The sequence below is a fragment of the Pholis gunnellus genome (genome assembly GCF_910591455.1).
Source record: "Pholis gunnellus genome assembly, chromosome: 5".
NCBI lineage: Eukaryota > Metazoa > Chordata > Actinopteri > Perciformes > Pholidae > Pholis > Pholis gunnellus.
In genome coordinates, this window is record NC_136531.1 from 4,832,131 (window position 1) to 4,849,478 (window position 17,348).

At 41.9% G+C, this 17,348-nt stretch overlaps 1 protein-coding gene across 1 annotated transcript in view; it reads left to right on the forward strand.

Annotated features, from left to right (window-relative positions):
* Position 1: 1 nt before the first annotated feature.
* The window catches only part of kcnh1b (potassium voltage-gated channel, subfamily H (eag-related), member 1b), a gene marked incomplete at its 5' end in the record, with an annotated part of 37,594 nt that continues 20,247 nt past the window's right edge, over positions 2 to 17,348 (forward strand). The window contains 7 exons of the mRNA XM_079158688.1: positions 2 to 74; positions 5,178 to 5,301; positions 5,396 to 5,502; positions 6,511 to 6,639; positions 7,010 to 7,128; positions 10,321 to 10,713; positions 15,883 to 16,312. Coding sequence (XP_079014814.1) covers positions 2 to 74; positions 5,178 to 5,301; positions 5,396 to 5,502; positions 6,511 to 6,639; positions 7,010 to 7,128; positions 10,321 to 10,713; positions 15,883 to 16,312 — 1,375 coding nt within the window. The remainder of the gene's footprint in view (positions 75 to 5,177; positions 5,302 to 5,395; positions 5,503 to 6,510; positions 6,640 to 7,009; positions 7,129 to 10,320; positions 10,714 to 15,882; positions 16,313 to 17,348) is intronic.

Sequence of the window (17,348 nt, forward strand, 5' to 3'; positions counted from 1 at the left end):
GATGGCGGGAGGACGGCGGGGTCTCGTGGCCCCCCAGAACACGTTCCTGGAGAACATCGTCCGCCGGTCCAACGGTAGGATCCGGTTCTGTCCGGTTTACACACCTGGATTCAAACATTAATAGCCCGTCTGTTGTGTGGAATGTCTCGTGGTTCTGTTCGGTTGTGTCATCATCAGACAGCTCCTCTGTGATAGGCTCTTAGAATTTAAGAATACCTGCACGTGTCTGGTTCATTACCTTTTATTTCTTTGTTTACATTTTACATTTTCATATAAAGCCCAGTAGCACTGTATCATTTTTAGAATTAATATTCATTAACTAATATTTTCACCTATATTTTAAAACTAGCTATATATATATTTTGATGTTTTTTTATATTCTAGAAGTATATGGTAGGCCTTTTTACCTTCATTTTTAGAAATTAGCCTAAAGTTACACACCTTGTCTACCTGCTTCATAGTTACCAATGTTTACATTTACATAAAAAAAACTAACTACATATTTTTATGATGTTTCATACTCTAAAAGTAGCATATTTACCTTAAATCCAAGCAGTACATGTCCTTCTTATGTCAGGCTACGCCTTGCATACGCTACATTTGACAATATAAAATGATTTAAACTTAGCCAAAAAGATCATCAGTAATTATAAAAAACATTTGTCAAGCAAAGATACCTTTTGCTAATCGACAATGAAAGCAATCGCTAATTGTTGCCCTAGTTTACTTTCACATTTAAAAAGTGTGTATAATATAAAGATACTCATATACTCTCCTTCCATTCAAATACATATTCTGTTGGCTCAGCAGTAAAAGGAAAATCTCCACTTTACTGTCCTTCTGTCATTTAATAGGCCGTTGAATACTGCTGACGATTACAATTTTAATATGGCATTAAAGTAAATGTGATGTTCATGCTGCTGAAAACAATAGTGAACACCAATAGAGGTATACATATAACATATTCTTCTTTTAAATAACCAATAGGGAACCATTAAACAGTATTTACATGCTTATAGGTAACAAACAAAAATAACTGAGAACCTTATGGAAACATAACGTTAAAGGGTCACTTCCCCTAAAATGACACAAAAATTAAACAAAACATATTTTCTTACTTTCCTTTAGTGATATCTTTCCATGCAGGTTTTATTTGGCCAATACAATGACGGTGAATATAATTTAGTTTGGGCTGATGTTCCTATTTGGGGCGAGAAAGACCTTAAAATTAGCTTTAAATTCATAGTAATCTTAGTTACTAAAGGACTTAAACACAATCAACATGAGGCATGTGTGACTGATTATGGCCGTCACACGCATGGGTACCTACACTGTAAAAAGTGAAGTGATCACACCTAGCCTGGCTAGCCTTTATTTTTGTGTTTTTTTTGGGCTCCTCAGCGTCGGTTTAGCTCAGCTCTGTTCTCACTGGTTCATCTGTTTCTGCTCCTTTAACCACTATTCTTTTCAACTTTTCAGTTTGGACATTATCACATAGACAGACAGGTACAGACCAGTGTTTCCACATACTGTCGTGTACATGTATCCCTCCCCATCCTCTCATGATTATACTATATATATATATATATATATATATGTATATATATATATAATATATATATGCATATATATATATATATATACGTCACACACACACCAGCTCGCTAGAGTCTACACACTGTATTTAAAAGACAACGGCAGCTATTTTACTTCTTGATTTATTTATTTTCTTGAATCTTAAATCTTTAATTCCAAATCAGAGCTTCTCAAACTTCCCTGGCTTGTGACCAAATATTATGTCCTAAAATGCACACGCCGTGATCCCAGCAGTCAGCAGAACAACATTTCATGTTATCATAATAAATAGCGAGAGCACAAACGAACATAAAGTGGAATCAACTCCTCTGTGACACAGCGCTAATGAACTCTATAAGATGTTGTAATGGACTTTAATAGATTATACAGATGAAGCTAATACTGTTATCTCAGTGTAACTGGTGAGAAAAAGGTTGCAAATAGTTAAGCTTAGCATTCTGCTAACTGTGCATCACTGAAATGCTTCCCTGATTTTGTAAGACACTCTTTATGATTAAAGTCCGTCTTCGTTCTTTTCGGTTGCTTTGCAGTGTAGGCAGCTGCTGTGAATGCTGGAAGAGCACATTTTTGTTTTTCCTGCAGGATAGTTACAGGCATCCAAACGATTACACGCCCTCAGTTTCTCTTTACTTTTCAAGCTCAGTTTCTCTCTCAGGCGTGAAATTGTCTGGACGTTGAGTCAGCGAGTAGGGGTCAGCCAATCTGTTCCCGTTGGTTAATGTTCATTTTCACAAGTAGCACACAGACGTATTCAGAGAAACGTATATTTATTCAGCTATTGTTCAGAAACGTGCTAGCCAGCGTTAGCTAACGTGTACAGAGAGTTATTCCGCTCCACAAAAAATGCGTCATCGTGTGTTAGCGAGCACAAAAGAGGTTCAATACCAACCAATGACACTCCCATCAGCCTCAGCTGTGCTTGTTACTTGTTAGCATGCATGCTAACAGTAACATAGTACACATCAGTATGTTATTAGCATTGTCACTGTGAGCATAGTGGCATGCTGGTGTTAGCATTTAGCTCAAAATAGACTTTTAATATGTTTATATCCTGAAGACACACACACACACACACACACACACACAATGGAAGTATAGAGACATGTATCTCCGTCAAACACATTGTTCCTGTTAATCTCATGCAGTTAAATGAGCAGCAGCTCGTGGCTGTTGGGTTTGCCTCAGTCAGGCTGCAGTGTAATTCGGTGTAACGATAAACTACGGCTGAACGAGTCATTAGCATAACATTCTGCCCAATTCATCCCAATTAATGAAACTAAAGGATGAGGTCAAGCCTAAAACTCTGGAGAGATGCCCGTGTTCATCACACCACACAATAGGGAACATTTGTCCTGATGGTGGCGCTAGAGGGAAGGCGAGGAAGCAGCTTAATTAATGTGTTCATTTATCGCTTCACACATTAAATATCAGCTCCTCGTGGGGGTTTTCGGGCTGACTGCCATTTTTGTTTCGTCTTAAGGATACTCAATAAGTCACTATTGGTAATAAACAGGATGATGTTGTAATAATTAAATATTTAATCAAAATAAATAAATAAGAAAATGAGTTGATAAAATTCAGAATTCTGTCATATTTGTCAGTGTTTTCGTACATCATCATGCAGTTCAGTGTGAGTGACATCAGTTTGTTGTGTTCGTTGTGACTGTGTCGTGTGTGTGTGTCTCTCATCCTGAAAACAAATCTCCATCCTGAACTTTGTGACATTAACTCGTCATGTATTTTGCATTGGAGCAGTCATGTAGTTAAAGTCCTTTGGGGGGTTTTTTGGAGCACGTTACAGCCTGCAGGCTGCACAGCAAACATGATCTTCTCCTCTGCAGGAATTCAACTCAAGCCTTTGTTTAAAAGATGAACGATGAAGTGTGAAATATTTAGGAAGTCAATTCTAAAAGTGGAAGTCTTAGAGTGGAAACTGGGGAAAAACACAACACTGATACACAGGAAACAGTTTAGTTTATATTCATAGCAGCTGCTCCACACATACAGTATTAATCTATCAGCTTCAGTTATATTACTAAAATACTTTACATCCAATTCATTTGGGACAAAGCGCCAGTGAAACGGGTAAAGAGAGCCGCACACTTGTCTTTTCTTCTTCACAATTCTGTGAAATGTGAAAACACAGACATGAGACGCATTGATATGATTCAGTGCAACTTACACTCCCTGAAGATGTCATTATCTCCGATGTCCGTCCAGAATAATCGTCCATAAATCTAATTAGACTTCGTAGAAATAAAAGACACTGCGCAACTTCACCTTGTTCTCAGTCTAAAAGTAATCCGGTAGTAATTGTCTTTATTAAATCCACTGATGCACGTCTGATGGCTTTAGTTTTTTCTGTCGACCAATCGGTTCCCAAAGAGATTTGATGGTGTTAGCATGTGAGCAGCTATAAGATTAGCACACAAATCTAATTCCCCCCTGATCTGATTTATAAAAAAGTCAGATCCACGTAAAATACAAATTGATATTATAGGAGGAGCAGCCAACAGCAGCTGCAGTGATAACAGAGGTGTGGAATAAAATGACTGACCATTAATGGTAAAACCTCCGCTCCTAGAGAAACAAACGCAGTAACAACGAGGCTTTAAACTGGTAACGTTTGAATTTAATTCAAGGAATAAGTCAACAAGATTATGAACAACAATGACACCTTTGCTGATGCTCGGACACATTGTCGTCTACTCTGTACCAAAAAACGCTCTTTAAGTTCAATATCAGCGCTAGCACACTGTTTTAAAGAGGTCACCACAAGCACACACACACACACACACACACACGCACACACACACACACACACACACACAGAGTGAGATAAACCTTCCTCTGTCGCTGTAAACTAGTGTGTGTGTGTGTGTGTTGCTGCCGGTGGGCTGTGATTGGCCGTTAGCTGTTTGTTTTGTTGTTGTCTGAACTGAATATTAATAACAAAAACGCCCTAAATATGAAATATTGTAAACTTTAGTCGGTACGACTCGTGGTTCACACATGATCAGCTACATCACAGGTGGATGGGTGGACGAATAAAAAGATAAATACGTGATATTTATCTGTGTTAGGGCTGCAAGATTATGGCTTAAATGACAATTAGGATTTGCTTTATATTAAGGACACGATTATTAATCCCAATTATTCATTAGTCTAAGTCTAAATCATTATGAATTAATTAGACCATGGACTGTGGAGCTTTGTCTATCACCTGTAAATTAATTGGCAACAATTTTAAACTAATCAATAGTTTAATTCATTTTAAAGCAGAAGTTCACTGGTTTTCTTACTGTTCTATGACACTAAACTGCTCGAGTTTATTGGACATAAGACATTTTAAAACGTCACCGTGGACTCTGGGAAGCTGTGATCTTGTATTTAATTTCTACGGATCGAATGATTAATTGAGAAAATAATCGTCAGACTAACGGATAATAAAGATAATTGTTAGCAGCCATAATCGACTGTGCGGCCCCACCATGTGTATAAAACATGGTTACGAAACGTGTCTGTCGTGTAACGCACTGAGCTGGGACACATTGTAACCTGTAACTGGTTTCCGCGGTCAGACACAAACTTCGTGCTGGGGAACGCTCAGATCGTGGACTGGCCGATCGTCTACAGCAACGACGGATTCTGCAAACTGTCGGGTTACCATCGAGCCGAGGTGATGCAGAAGAGCAGCACCTGCAGGTACAGTGACTCACCTGCACACTGTTGTTGTTGTTGTTGTTGTTGTTGGACCGGCGGGACGGAGAGTCTCATCCTGCTGTGTTTTCTCCTGCAGCTTCATGTACGGAGAGCTGACGGACAAGGACATGACTGAGAAGGTTCGGCAGACCTTTGAGAACTACGAGATGAACTCTTTTGAGATTCTGATGTACAAGAAAAACCGTGAGTACTTTTAAGTACTGTGGTAAGTTTTTATTTTAAAAGTACTGCAAATGTCCCGTACTAAAGGTGACCGGGGGACAGGAGGACAGAGTGAGGAGGACGGGGGAAGAGGACAGGAGGAGAGGGGGAAAGGAGGACAGAAGGACAGAGGAGGACAGGGGGAAAGGAGGACAGAGTGAGGAGGACAAGAGGACTGAGTGAGGAGGACACAGGAGGACAGGGGGAAAGGAGGACAGGGGGACATGTGGACAGAGTGAGGAGGACAGAGGAGGACAGAGGAGGACAGGGGGAAAGGAGGACAGGGGGACATGTGGACAGAGTGAGGAGGACAGAGGAGGACAGAGGAGGACAGAGGAGGACAGGGGGAAAGGAGGACAGGGGGACATGTGGACAGAGTGAGGAGGACAGAGGAGGACAGAGGAGGACAGGGGGAAAGGAGGACAGAGGGAAAGGAGGACAGAGTGAGGAGGACAGAGGAGGACAGAGGGAAAGGAGGACAGAGGGAAAGGAGGACAGAGGGAAAGGAGGACAGAGTGAGGAGGACAGAGGGACAGGAGAGGACAGGGACAGAGGAGGACGGGAGGACAGGACGACAGGAAGACAGGAGGACAGAGACACAGGAGGACAGAGGAGGACAGGGACACAGGCGGACGGGAGGACAGAGGAGGAATGACTGATACTGACTGATGTTTGTGTTCTTCATTCTTTATAAACTCCACTCACATATTAGATTATGTTTCCAGTGAGATATTAATGAGTTCACATTGTGACTTTGTTGTTGTAAACATTAGTGTTGCTGATTTGGAAACTACATTTGCCAAATAAACACCTGCTCCGTACCCAGAATAGACGTCGCAGCACGGTGAACCGTCTCGCTTGCGGACGTGCGCTGTGGAGTGTGTCGAGTTTAGAGGGTTAGGGTTAGGAACATCAGACTGACTTCCTGTCTGTGTGTGTTTGTGTGTGTGTGTGTGTGTGTGTGTGTGTGTGTGTGTGTGTGTGCTGCAGGGATGCCAGTTTGGTTTTTCGTGAAGATCGCTCCAATCAGGAACGAGCAGGACAAAGTGGTGCTGTTTCTCTGCACCTTCAGTGACATCACCGCCTTCAAGCAGCCAATCGAGGACGACTCTGTAAAAGGTGAGTGTACTTTTTTTTTATACAAACATTTTTACAAGAGAGCTAAAAGAGTGATTTATTTCTTGTGGACGAGCTTCTTGTTGCTTTGTTTTGTTGCTTCCTAACGTCACGATAAAGCTTGTTGATTAGTTTCTAGTTGCTCATCAATCAAAAGACCTTTTCTGGCCTCGATACAAAAACACTTTTACCAGCTTTTACCGATCTCATCCTCCACTGTAAAAAATAATATAGTTTTTTGTGTTTCTTATGTAGCATATAAGGACTACAACTGCATTTTGTTGTGCACCCCTATTTAAAAAATTTGGACGGTCAGGAGGAAGGATTGGTACTTGCTGACGCGTCATGTCCTTTTATTGCGTGTGTTTGGCAGGTTGGGGTAAATTTGCCCGTCTGACTCGAGCGTTAACCAGCAGTCGAGGAGTTCTTCAGCAGCTCGCTCCAGCCGTCCAAAAAGGAGAGAACGTCCACAAACACTCACGGCTGGCAGAGGTGAGATCATCTGTGTATCTGAGAAGCTTTCCATTTGCTTTAGATTTAGCAGATGGTTGAACCTGATGTTTTATAAATGAGGACACTTTACCTCGGACTGAGCCGTAATGATGTTGAATACAGGATGACGGCGAGACAGAACTGATGCGTGTAGAAAAGCACTGTGAGCCTACAGTATTGGCGTTTTCTTTCTGTCGTGAGATAAGAAGTACTTTAAATTGATCTGAAACAAAGTACCGCTGACATCCTGTTATTAGTAGCGTGTTCAGATGGGCGGATAGATGGAAGCAGTTCCTGTTATTTACTGACGGCCTACTTTCAGACCAAGACAACTTTTTAATTTCCAGTTTCAGAAATGTTTTTAAAAGCACGAAAAAAGCATGTTCTCGGTTTTCTTTTTTTTATTGACAAAATTACACCATTGATCATAGCCACAAGCTGTATAAATACACATTATTGGCGGATTTTCAACTCTCTGACGGTCCTTGAACATATCATGTCTGACTAATGGCTCTGTCAGGAAAAGCAAATTAATCAATATCATAATAATATTATATTAAATATTATAATATTTTATTCTAGTTGTCTTATTTAAAATTTTTCCACTGACCACAACCTGCAAAAAACATTAAATTAAATTCTGCGCTCCTTGATTGACGTGATTGACTTGGCTGAGACCGACATGTGACAAATCACTGCTAGCTGTCTTGACACGGAGCAGAGCGGTGAGGGCAAGAAGGAACATAACAGTTTTAAGTGAAATTATAGATTAAAAAAAAGTATTCAATATTTCCAGCTGACTACATTTACATACATACACACACATATATTTTATTTGATAGTTATTATATTTTATATTATTATATTTTTGTGAAAAACAAGGCCAGAGTGAGTCAAATGTGACAGGAGCAGAAAGTCCTCGGGGTTCAGAGGGCTATAAAGAGGAGGCTCCATGCTGAGAGGTCTGGAAGCTCGGCTAGAGCAGACCAACAGAGAGGCCTGTAGAGACCAGAGTGGGAGGAGACTGAGGGACGTGAACCTTGAGGAGACGGCGGAGTGGCTCCAGCAGCAGAAGAAAGAGTCGTGTGGAGAGACTCCAGTGGAAACGCTTTAAACGCCAGATGAAGGCTCTGCAGGTCAACTGTGATCAGAGAGAGCAGCCGCAGGTGGAGAGGTGCGGGAACGAAAAACACATTTCAATACCTCTCACCACAGTATTCACGTCACAGGCAGACCTGGCACTAAAGGGCAGAGCGCCAGCAAGGATGAAGGACTGCGAGCCACCAGTGTTGCGTAGCACCGTCACTGGTCCTCTGCCTCTCCTGTGAGCGACACAAATCCTTTCAAGATGAACGGTTTAAAAACATTCATCAGGCACCTGTGGAGCGGCAGTCACCGTCTTCACTAACCCAACTGCTGTCACGGCCCCCTGCTGCTTCCGTCTCCAGGCTGCACAGTATACGATCAAGTGACTAGGACAAAAAAATAAAAATAAAATAAACGCCGAGGGCGGGCAGAGGGAGAGGACGCCGAGGGTGGGCAGAGGGAGAGGATGCTGAGGGTGGGCAGAGGGAGAGGACGCTGAGGGTTGGCAGAGGGAGAGGACGCTGAGGGTTGGCAGAGGGAGAGCACAAACGGGGAGGAACTGAAGATGCAGAGAAATGACAGCTAGAGAATCTTCACATCCTGTAATAACACAGAATATGCAGCAGGTTCTCATCTCGAGAGATGTTTCATCAAATAGTTTGAAAGCTCTGGAGAATCACTGCGGTTTGACGATTTTATGGACTCCATTCACCGCCATTCACACCTCCATCACCCTCGTCGGTGTATCTGAGGGGGAGGAGTGGGTGAGATGAGGAAGAACATTAAACACACTGCACACTAAGTGATGTTTGCACACAGTTTACTGTGTAATCTATGTTTTTGTGGAATTATTTGTGTGTCTGACATTTTGTCTGTTGCACTGCGACAACAAGAAGATTCTACGTATAGAGTTAATAAATAAATAAAAAAGAGCCAAAGTATGAAGTATTAGGCGTAATTTTGGAAATGAAATCAGATGCAGTGATTTAGATTATTTTAGGAGACGGATCACATTCACAGCAGCTGATGAAGGAACACTGTCCTCTGTATTTTAAGCTTAAAGTTAACACTCTTTTTGTGCTTTTTAATTCTTGTAGTTCAGCTCTGTGGGCGTGCGTTGGTCCCGTGTTGCTTTGTAATAATCTGCTGCCATTTAGCCCAACAAGCTGCGTAGGAGTAAATATCCTCACGGCTCTTTGGTTCAGAGGATGAGAAATGAAATGTGTTAGGTGTGTTTTACTGCTTACAGGCTGATAAATTCTTCAGCTGTAATTAACTGTGACTAAACGTTTCATTAACTGCACAACGATCAATTCTGTTGACACGAATGAAGACGGCTATTATCGGGGCGGTTCACTGGGGTGATGCTGTTTGTACCGACATTAGTAAATTAAGACATTGTATTCTCACGTTAATTTACTTATTTCATACCAAATACCTTGATATTTGATATTGCAACAACATTGTAGGGTCGACTAATGGTGCTTTCACAAAATGAGATTTTTGATAAATAATCATTAGTACAAATATAATGACTAAGTGGGTAAAGGACATGTTATAGAACAGCGAGAATAGTCTGGTTAAGTTTAGAAAATGACATCACTTTACTGGAATGCAACTTAAAAAGAACATTTATATTTTGATATGCCAGATCTAAGTCGATATCTAGTCTCTTATCATGATATCAATATGATATTATTATATTTCCAACCTTAACAAGATGTACATTTTACTCTGCTGAACTAAAAAACAGCTTGTTTTCAGTGTTGCTGTGCTTCTGTATAATTATAATGCTTTAATTTGTTTATTTTTCTCGATCTGTATCATTTTTTTTCATTGTCATTACCTGATGGTAGAAATAGAAACAAAGGAAAAATTTAACGGAGAAAAAATGTAAATATATATTCTTGAAAATAAACACGTCAAAAGTTGAAGGAAAACCAAAAAGTTTACAGTTTTGATATAAACAATCAGTCTCATACTGAGGGGACTTTTGGTTAAAATGTAACTTAATCTTCATTCTTCATGAGGATTTGGTCTCATCGTGAAGTTATGAAAACTGACCAAACCACGGCCTGATGCTCTGTTTACTATGTTTGGTCTCAGGTTCTCCAGCTGGGTTCAGACATCTTGCCTCAGTACAAACAGGAAACCCCGAAGACGCCGCCGCACATCATCCTGCACTACTGCCTCTTCAAGACCACGTGGGACTGGGTCATCCTCATCCTCACCTTCTACACCGCCATCATGGTGCCCTACAACGTCTCCTTCAAGACCAAGCAGAACAACGTCACGTGGCTGGTGGTGGACAGCATCGTGGACGTCATCTTCCTCGTCGACATCGTCCTCAACTTCCACACCACCTTCGTCGGTCCGGCCGGGGAGGTGATCTCCGACCCGAAACTCATCCGCATGAACTACGTCAAGACCTGGTTTGTCATCGACCTGCTGTCCTGCCTGCCTTATGATGTCATCAACGCCTTCGAAAACGTCGACGAGGTCGGTGGACTTTCATTCATCTCTTAGATGCCAAATAACAGCCTCCATAAACGACGGTTAAACTGCAGTACAGTCCGACCGTGTTACTGAGTATCACAATCAGAAATAGTTAAATCGCAAAATAGGTTCGCACATACAAGGAATCCGTCTTTGGTGATTTGGTGCATAGTTATGCAAAAATACATGAAGATGATCAGTTTTTTTAATTATAAGACCTTTACGGTTTAGTGCAAAAGTCCTCAGTGTAAAGCACAAAGACTAGATGCATGTGAGACCGGGACACTTGTAGCTCACAGCGGACGTGTGACACAGACAGAAGATGTAGCTGCTGTTTTCTCTGGAGAGCTGATGCGCGGCATCAGTGTCCTCTGCCCATTCAGGCTGCAAAAATCAATAATGTACTTTAGTCAGGTCAACATAAATCCAAATGTATGAAGTTATATAATTTAATATTATACAATTGTAACTTTCAACAGTTGGTATTTTTCACCAGAATAAATTATCCAAATCAACATATTCATGGACATCGAATTCACTTTCAAATCCTATGAGGTCCACAGATTATCATTTCCTTTGATTTGATTACTTTTCACAAGAATTAAAAAACGTATTCTTGTCATCAGAAATCGTTGAGCTTTGTGTGACAATATATTTGGGAAAGATCTTTTTGGTTGAGGTTGTTTAAAGTCCGGTGATGATGCAGACACAAAGCCTGACATCTCTTCTTCCTCTGTGCCATAGAGCACGATTGTTGCCCAAAAACTATATCAATGAGCCTCACTTTGTCACTGAGTGACATGTTCCTTCATCACCATGAACACACACACTGTAGTTTATTTTTACTCAATCTCACACACACACACACACACACACACTCACACAAACACACACACACATTGTCCTGCTGCCACAAACACTCACTAGAGCACCAAATGTGGATGAATCCGCCACTGAAAATAGTCCCCAACAAATGCACTATTTCCTCCTGTTTGTTTGATGAAAGCTAAGTGACCCGCTGTTTAAGGAAATGACTGAACTTTTTTTTAAACATGAAACTACATACTTGTGTTTTTAAAGATTTACGTCTCCATTAATCAGGAAGTCTTCAGAGACGGACTAAAACACTTCAGCTTTGATTTATTAACAGCAACATGCATCTTTAATATCAGCTATGCATGCGCGTGGCCCTGAGAGTGAGTTTCAAGTCTCTACGGTTTGTCAGATTTCCACACTGAAATGAATTTGAAAGCTGCATAATGAGTATCATCAGGATCAACACAGAACACAGATCCTCGAGTGAACTGTGCTGCAGCCACAGTCTGTCCAGCTGAGGCATGAAATTAAAGAGGATGCAGCGTGACTGCAGGAGTCTAATCGAGATGATGGAGTGAACCGTTTTACGTTCATCCCATGACTTCCCGGAATGTAATGACTCCTATAGGTGCGGAGAGAAAAAGGTCACGACTCAGCACCGCTGAACCGCTGACGAGTCACAAATGCAAAACAACCAGCGAAGCAAAACAAGAATATCATTTAAATCAGTCGTGTGTCTACAGCCTGAAACACGTCGCTGGTGTTGTGTTCAGAGTAGATGGTGGCAGGACTCACACCTTTTGCTCGGCTGGTTGGTCGATATGCTCTCATCCGACCAAATTCTCACTGAACGATCAGCAGCTTCTTAATCCGTTCATTTTGGGCCGGGAGGGTCGTGTGAGACAGTTTGTGTCTTAAATAAAAGGCTCCTTGTTTTGCTGCTAGTGAACAATAAAGAACACCGTTTGGAACAATTGTTTATTTAGCTTTGATCGTCCCACTGCTGTGAGTAGGTGAGAACACAGTCTGTGGATTACTGAACTAAACCGTTGGCGTCTTCAGATGTCTCATTTACCGGCAGTAGAGTTCAGTTTGCTGTAATAGAAGGCAAAGAGAAGAAAGCTGAGAGCACAAATGTTTCTCTTGTTGCTTAAATAATGACTTAAAGCTCCCTGTTGAGTGGCTGCTTACGTCCACTGTTACTCAACAAAACACACTGAGTGTCTCACAAAGAGGTTGAATGTGTTTCCTTATTAAACAAATAAATCCTGCAAGAAAGGAGAGCAGAGCTAAAGAAGTGAGGGAAATGAGAGGAATCATTTCCATTTGATTTGATCGTTAGACTGTACAGATCTGACGGGACATGATACGTTATGGTCTGTGTGTTTAACTCTCTGACAGGAGACGAATAGATAACACAAAACTGTGATCAATAACCTGTTAAAGCCCTGATCGGTACAGTTTGTGTGTTCAGATCAGAAGCTAATTTGATGTTGAGCTAACTGTGTGACAAAATAATTACGAGCTCATAAAACCTAATTTATTGTCTTGTGATAAATAAGTCTTGATCAACATAAAAGCCAACCATTCTCATCTTTGTGACAGCAGGAAGACAAAGCTTGTTATGTCATCAGATAATGATGTCGTGATCATGGGGAGTAGAGCTAATTGAATCCTGTCCCGTGTGAGCTTCCATAGAGGAGAGAAAAACAAAGTTGTTGAGTGAAAGGAGATGAAGTGTCGGGGGAGGGTTTAACCCCTCGCTTCAGCCCATCGAGGTGAAATCAACCAATTCATCCTGCCTTCGGTCACGGCGTCGACAATTAGCATCTCTAAGCGCCAGCGGGAAAGGCTCCTAATGGAGGAGCGGTGCATTGTGGGTGTTTCCCCGGCGAGGAAACAGTGTTGTTGATGAGAGGCGGCTGAGTGGTCTGATGAGAGGACGCGTCTCCGATGGCGGCAGAGCTGCTTCATGTTTCATACATGTTTATGAATCTTTCATACCAGACTTTATCCGTCCGGACTTTTTAAAAGCACTGATGGAGAGAGGAGGAGGGTTTAAGAGCACGTCATGAACACAACCAATGACCAGTGAGATTACAGGATATCAGTCGTATATTTGACTTTATACCATGACCTCTGCAGTGGCGGAGGTACTCGGATCTGATTGCAGTTCTGAATTAATGCTCCAGTGTCCTCTCATAACTGTCTTTTAGCGGCTGTAGCGGGCTCAGTTTAGATGAAATTAGGCATTCATTGGTACCAACCAGTCACGCCAAAATTCACAGTGGTGCCTTTAACTCTCACCTCAAGATGTCTGAATGAACATTTGGATACTCAGGAGCCTCTTTTGCTGTTTTTTTATCTGAATCTAGGATAATCACAGCCTCATGAACCTTTACAACCTCAAACTATAGATCTCAGGCTTTCAGAGGATGTATGGCTTTCCAAGGAATATTGACAACAAAGTATTTTCTGAGCAGTTTCCAGAACAGAAGTGCTCGCCATCCAATCACCATAAAATGTGCAGGATTCTGGGCATTTAAAAAAATATCAATTTTAATCTGTGCACCAAATCTGTGTAAAATTGCTGTAAAAATGAGTGTGAGCGTGTGAATGGCATCCTATACAACCATCATTATGTTCTGAGCCCTCATACACTCTAAACTTTAAAGAATTTGTAGAGGCAGCCTAACCCAAACACAATGTTTATTACAGATGTATGACACACACTGCTGAGCTCAATCTCAAATTGATCTTCAAGTTCCCAGCTTTCAGATGAAGCTGTTAACCTGCCACTAAAGTCCCCCCCCCCCCCCTCCCCAATATAGATCCACTACTGCACACTTTAAATAGACACTTAACACTTTAATAACAGACATTTTTTATTCTTACTCTTTATTCTACTGTGTTTATTGTTATGCACCAATCACCAAGTCAAAATCTGATTCCAGGGTTAAACTGTAGACTAGAGGAAGACGGCAGCTGTGCAGCTCAGCTGTAGAGCTTGGAGCTAGAGTTATTTGTGTTCGCGCTAACAACGGCTGAAAAATATCATTCACTGGGGCGAAGGTGCCAAACTTGTCGCTAAGTGAGAGAGCAACTAGAGGAAGACTTTTGACCCCCTGACAAGATTTAAGCGTCTAGCGAAAGGAGATAAGAAAGCTTCGAAGTCTTTCGTATGATTTGATGCGACAGGTGAGAGGGCGACTCCAAATAAAGCAGTGATTGCAGATGAGTCGACGGGGTAGTTGAATTGGGCCGCCTGTGGCTCAGAGGTAGAGCGGGTCTTAATCCAGTCGGATGATCGAAGGTTCGATCCGCAGCTCCTCCAGTCCGCACGTCGACGGGCTTTTGGACAAGATGATTGCTTCTGCTGCATCAGTGATGACTTGTGTGTGAATGTTGACGTGTAGTGTGAAGCGCTTTGAGTGGGCAGAAGAGTAGAAACGTGCTGTATAAAAGTCCATTTACCATTTAATAGATATTTACCAATAAATAACGCAAAGAGTTGAAGGTCTTGAAGATGCGTTACATGAAAAAAACAATGAGGAAGATAGAACGCGAGTGTGTCTGTAATCCAACATGCAGATGTTCGGTGTGTTCCAGTGAAGCATTTACAATCACTAAAAGCATTTACAAAATAAAAGCATCAATAAATGTTTCCACTCAAACATAAAAACAGCTTCCAATCAACAAAGAGATCTGTGACGCAGTTTGGAATCACATTTAAAAATGTTTATGTACTTGAGTTCAGTTTCATAACATAAAAACATCGATTATTGCCTTTTTATTTCTGGTCAAACAAACAAAGAGCATTGATTGGACAGTTGTGGTGATGTAATCGTGCATCCTCAGGCCATACAGCATTTGGAGCTCATCCCACCAAAACCTGGTGTGTTTATTTGCGTTCTCACAAAGAGCTCACGGAGAAATAACGGATTGTGACAACCTGTGGTTGGTCCGCTTTGTTTTCACACCACAAACAAACAACATCGGTTCACTCTGATCCTCCTTTTCAGCCGGTCTCAGTCCGGTAGTTTGATCCAGTTCACAAACGACCAAACAAACCAAACCAAGCGGGCGAAAGCAGCAGAGTTTGATTGAACCGAACCGAACCACTCAGCTGTGAAAGGACCTTTTAGTTTCCCGCGATGGTCCGAATGTTTCAGGAACTTTTCCACTCTGACAGGAAGAACATCCTGCTGGTGTAACTTGGCGCTCTTGGCTTGAAAATCTAAATTTTAAAATAATAAATGAGACTTTCCCCTTTGTTCTTTTTCCTCCTTTGTTTTCTTCATGATCTATTTCATCTTCTCCTCATTTCTTCATGTCTTCCCTCCTCTTCCTCTCCAGGGGATCAGCAGTCTCTTCAGCTCCCTTAAAGTAGTCCGCCTGCTGCGTTTGGGTCGGGTCGCCAGGAAGCTGGACCACTACATCGAGTACGGTGCCGCCGTGCTGGTTTTGCTGGTGTGTGTGTTCGGCCTGGCGGCCCATTGGCTGGCCTGCATCTGGTTCAGCATCGGAGACTACGAGGTGATCGACGAGGACACCAACAGCGTGAGGATGGACAGCTGGCTGTTCCTGCTGGGAGAGACGGTGGGGACGCCGTACAGGTTCAACACCTCGGGCTTGGGCCGCTGGGAGGGGGGGCCCAGCAAGGACTCGGTCTACATCACCTCGCTGTACTTCACCATGACCAGTCTGACTAGCATCGGCTTCGGCAACATCGCGCCCAACACGGACGGAGAGAAGATCTTCGCTGTGGCCATGATGATGATCGGATGTGAGTCGTTTCCTTTCATAGCTATGGATGTAGTCGCTATAATTATTATATATTATATAATAATCAGTCGCTCAAATTAAATTGCAATCATGTGCGAAATAAATAGTTTTAGTTTTATTTGCACAGAGCCTGTACAACAGCACAAAAACAGATAAGAGAAGTAAAGCAGATGTCGGGAGGGGTCAAGCGGACCTCCCCTGAAGTAATAAATGAAACATGATTTAGGGAAATTAATCAAAATGCAAAACGAATAAATGCCAAAAAGAGACAAACTAAATTAGCTGAGGAATTCAGCACCAATCAGATGACAATAATCATGTTAATAAGAAGGAACTTAAAGCCGCAATTATCTCTTTATTTATTTATTTATTTATTGTAGGTTGAGGGCAGAGTACCAGTCTGTAAACATCTGACTTATTGGCACCTTATTAAGTGCTTGTAGCTAACATGTAAGTAACCAGCTGCCTAGTTTCTGGGACTTAATGATCTGGACCTAACGGAGGTGATTGATGATGGCATCACCGAGTGTCGCCTCCTCCCTATCTCCTCCGTCACTTTTGTTTTTCCTCTTTGTCCCCAGTCTGAGAGAGAGACATGAGGAGTTTGTGATTGTGTCCACCTGATGAATTTAAGCCCATTATTCGCTCTCTTTTAGCTCTGATTTGGGTCTCCACCAACTCCTTTTAGAGCCATGAAGAGGTTTGTCTTGTCGTCACTCTAAACAGTCTCTTCCATCATCAGAAAAACAACATGATGTGGTGTTGTCGTGGCAGATGTAGCTCTACGGTGTAGTTGTGTTGTCGGCTCTGACGCTACACAGACGTCTGATGGCCGATCCAGCCATAAGTTCATGGCTCAGAGATCCGTTCTTTATTGAAGGCTTCTGTGTTTTGTCACCTCGTCCTGCTGGTGTTGCCGCGCTGCAGGCTTCACTGCAGCATTTTGCTCACACGCTGAGTGTGTGAATAGCAGTGATGGAAGTATTCAGACCCTTGATTTAAGTAACAGTAAGGTATTAACTACTCAAAGTAGAAAC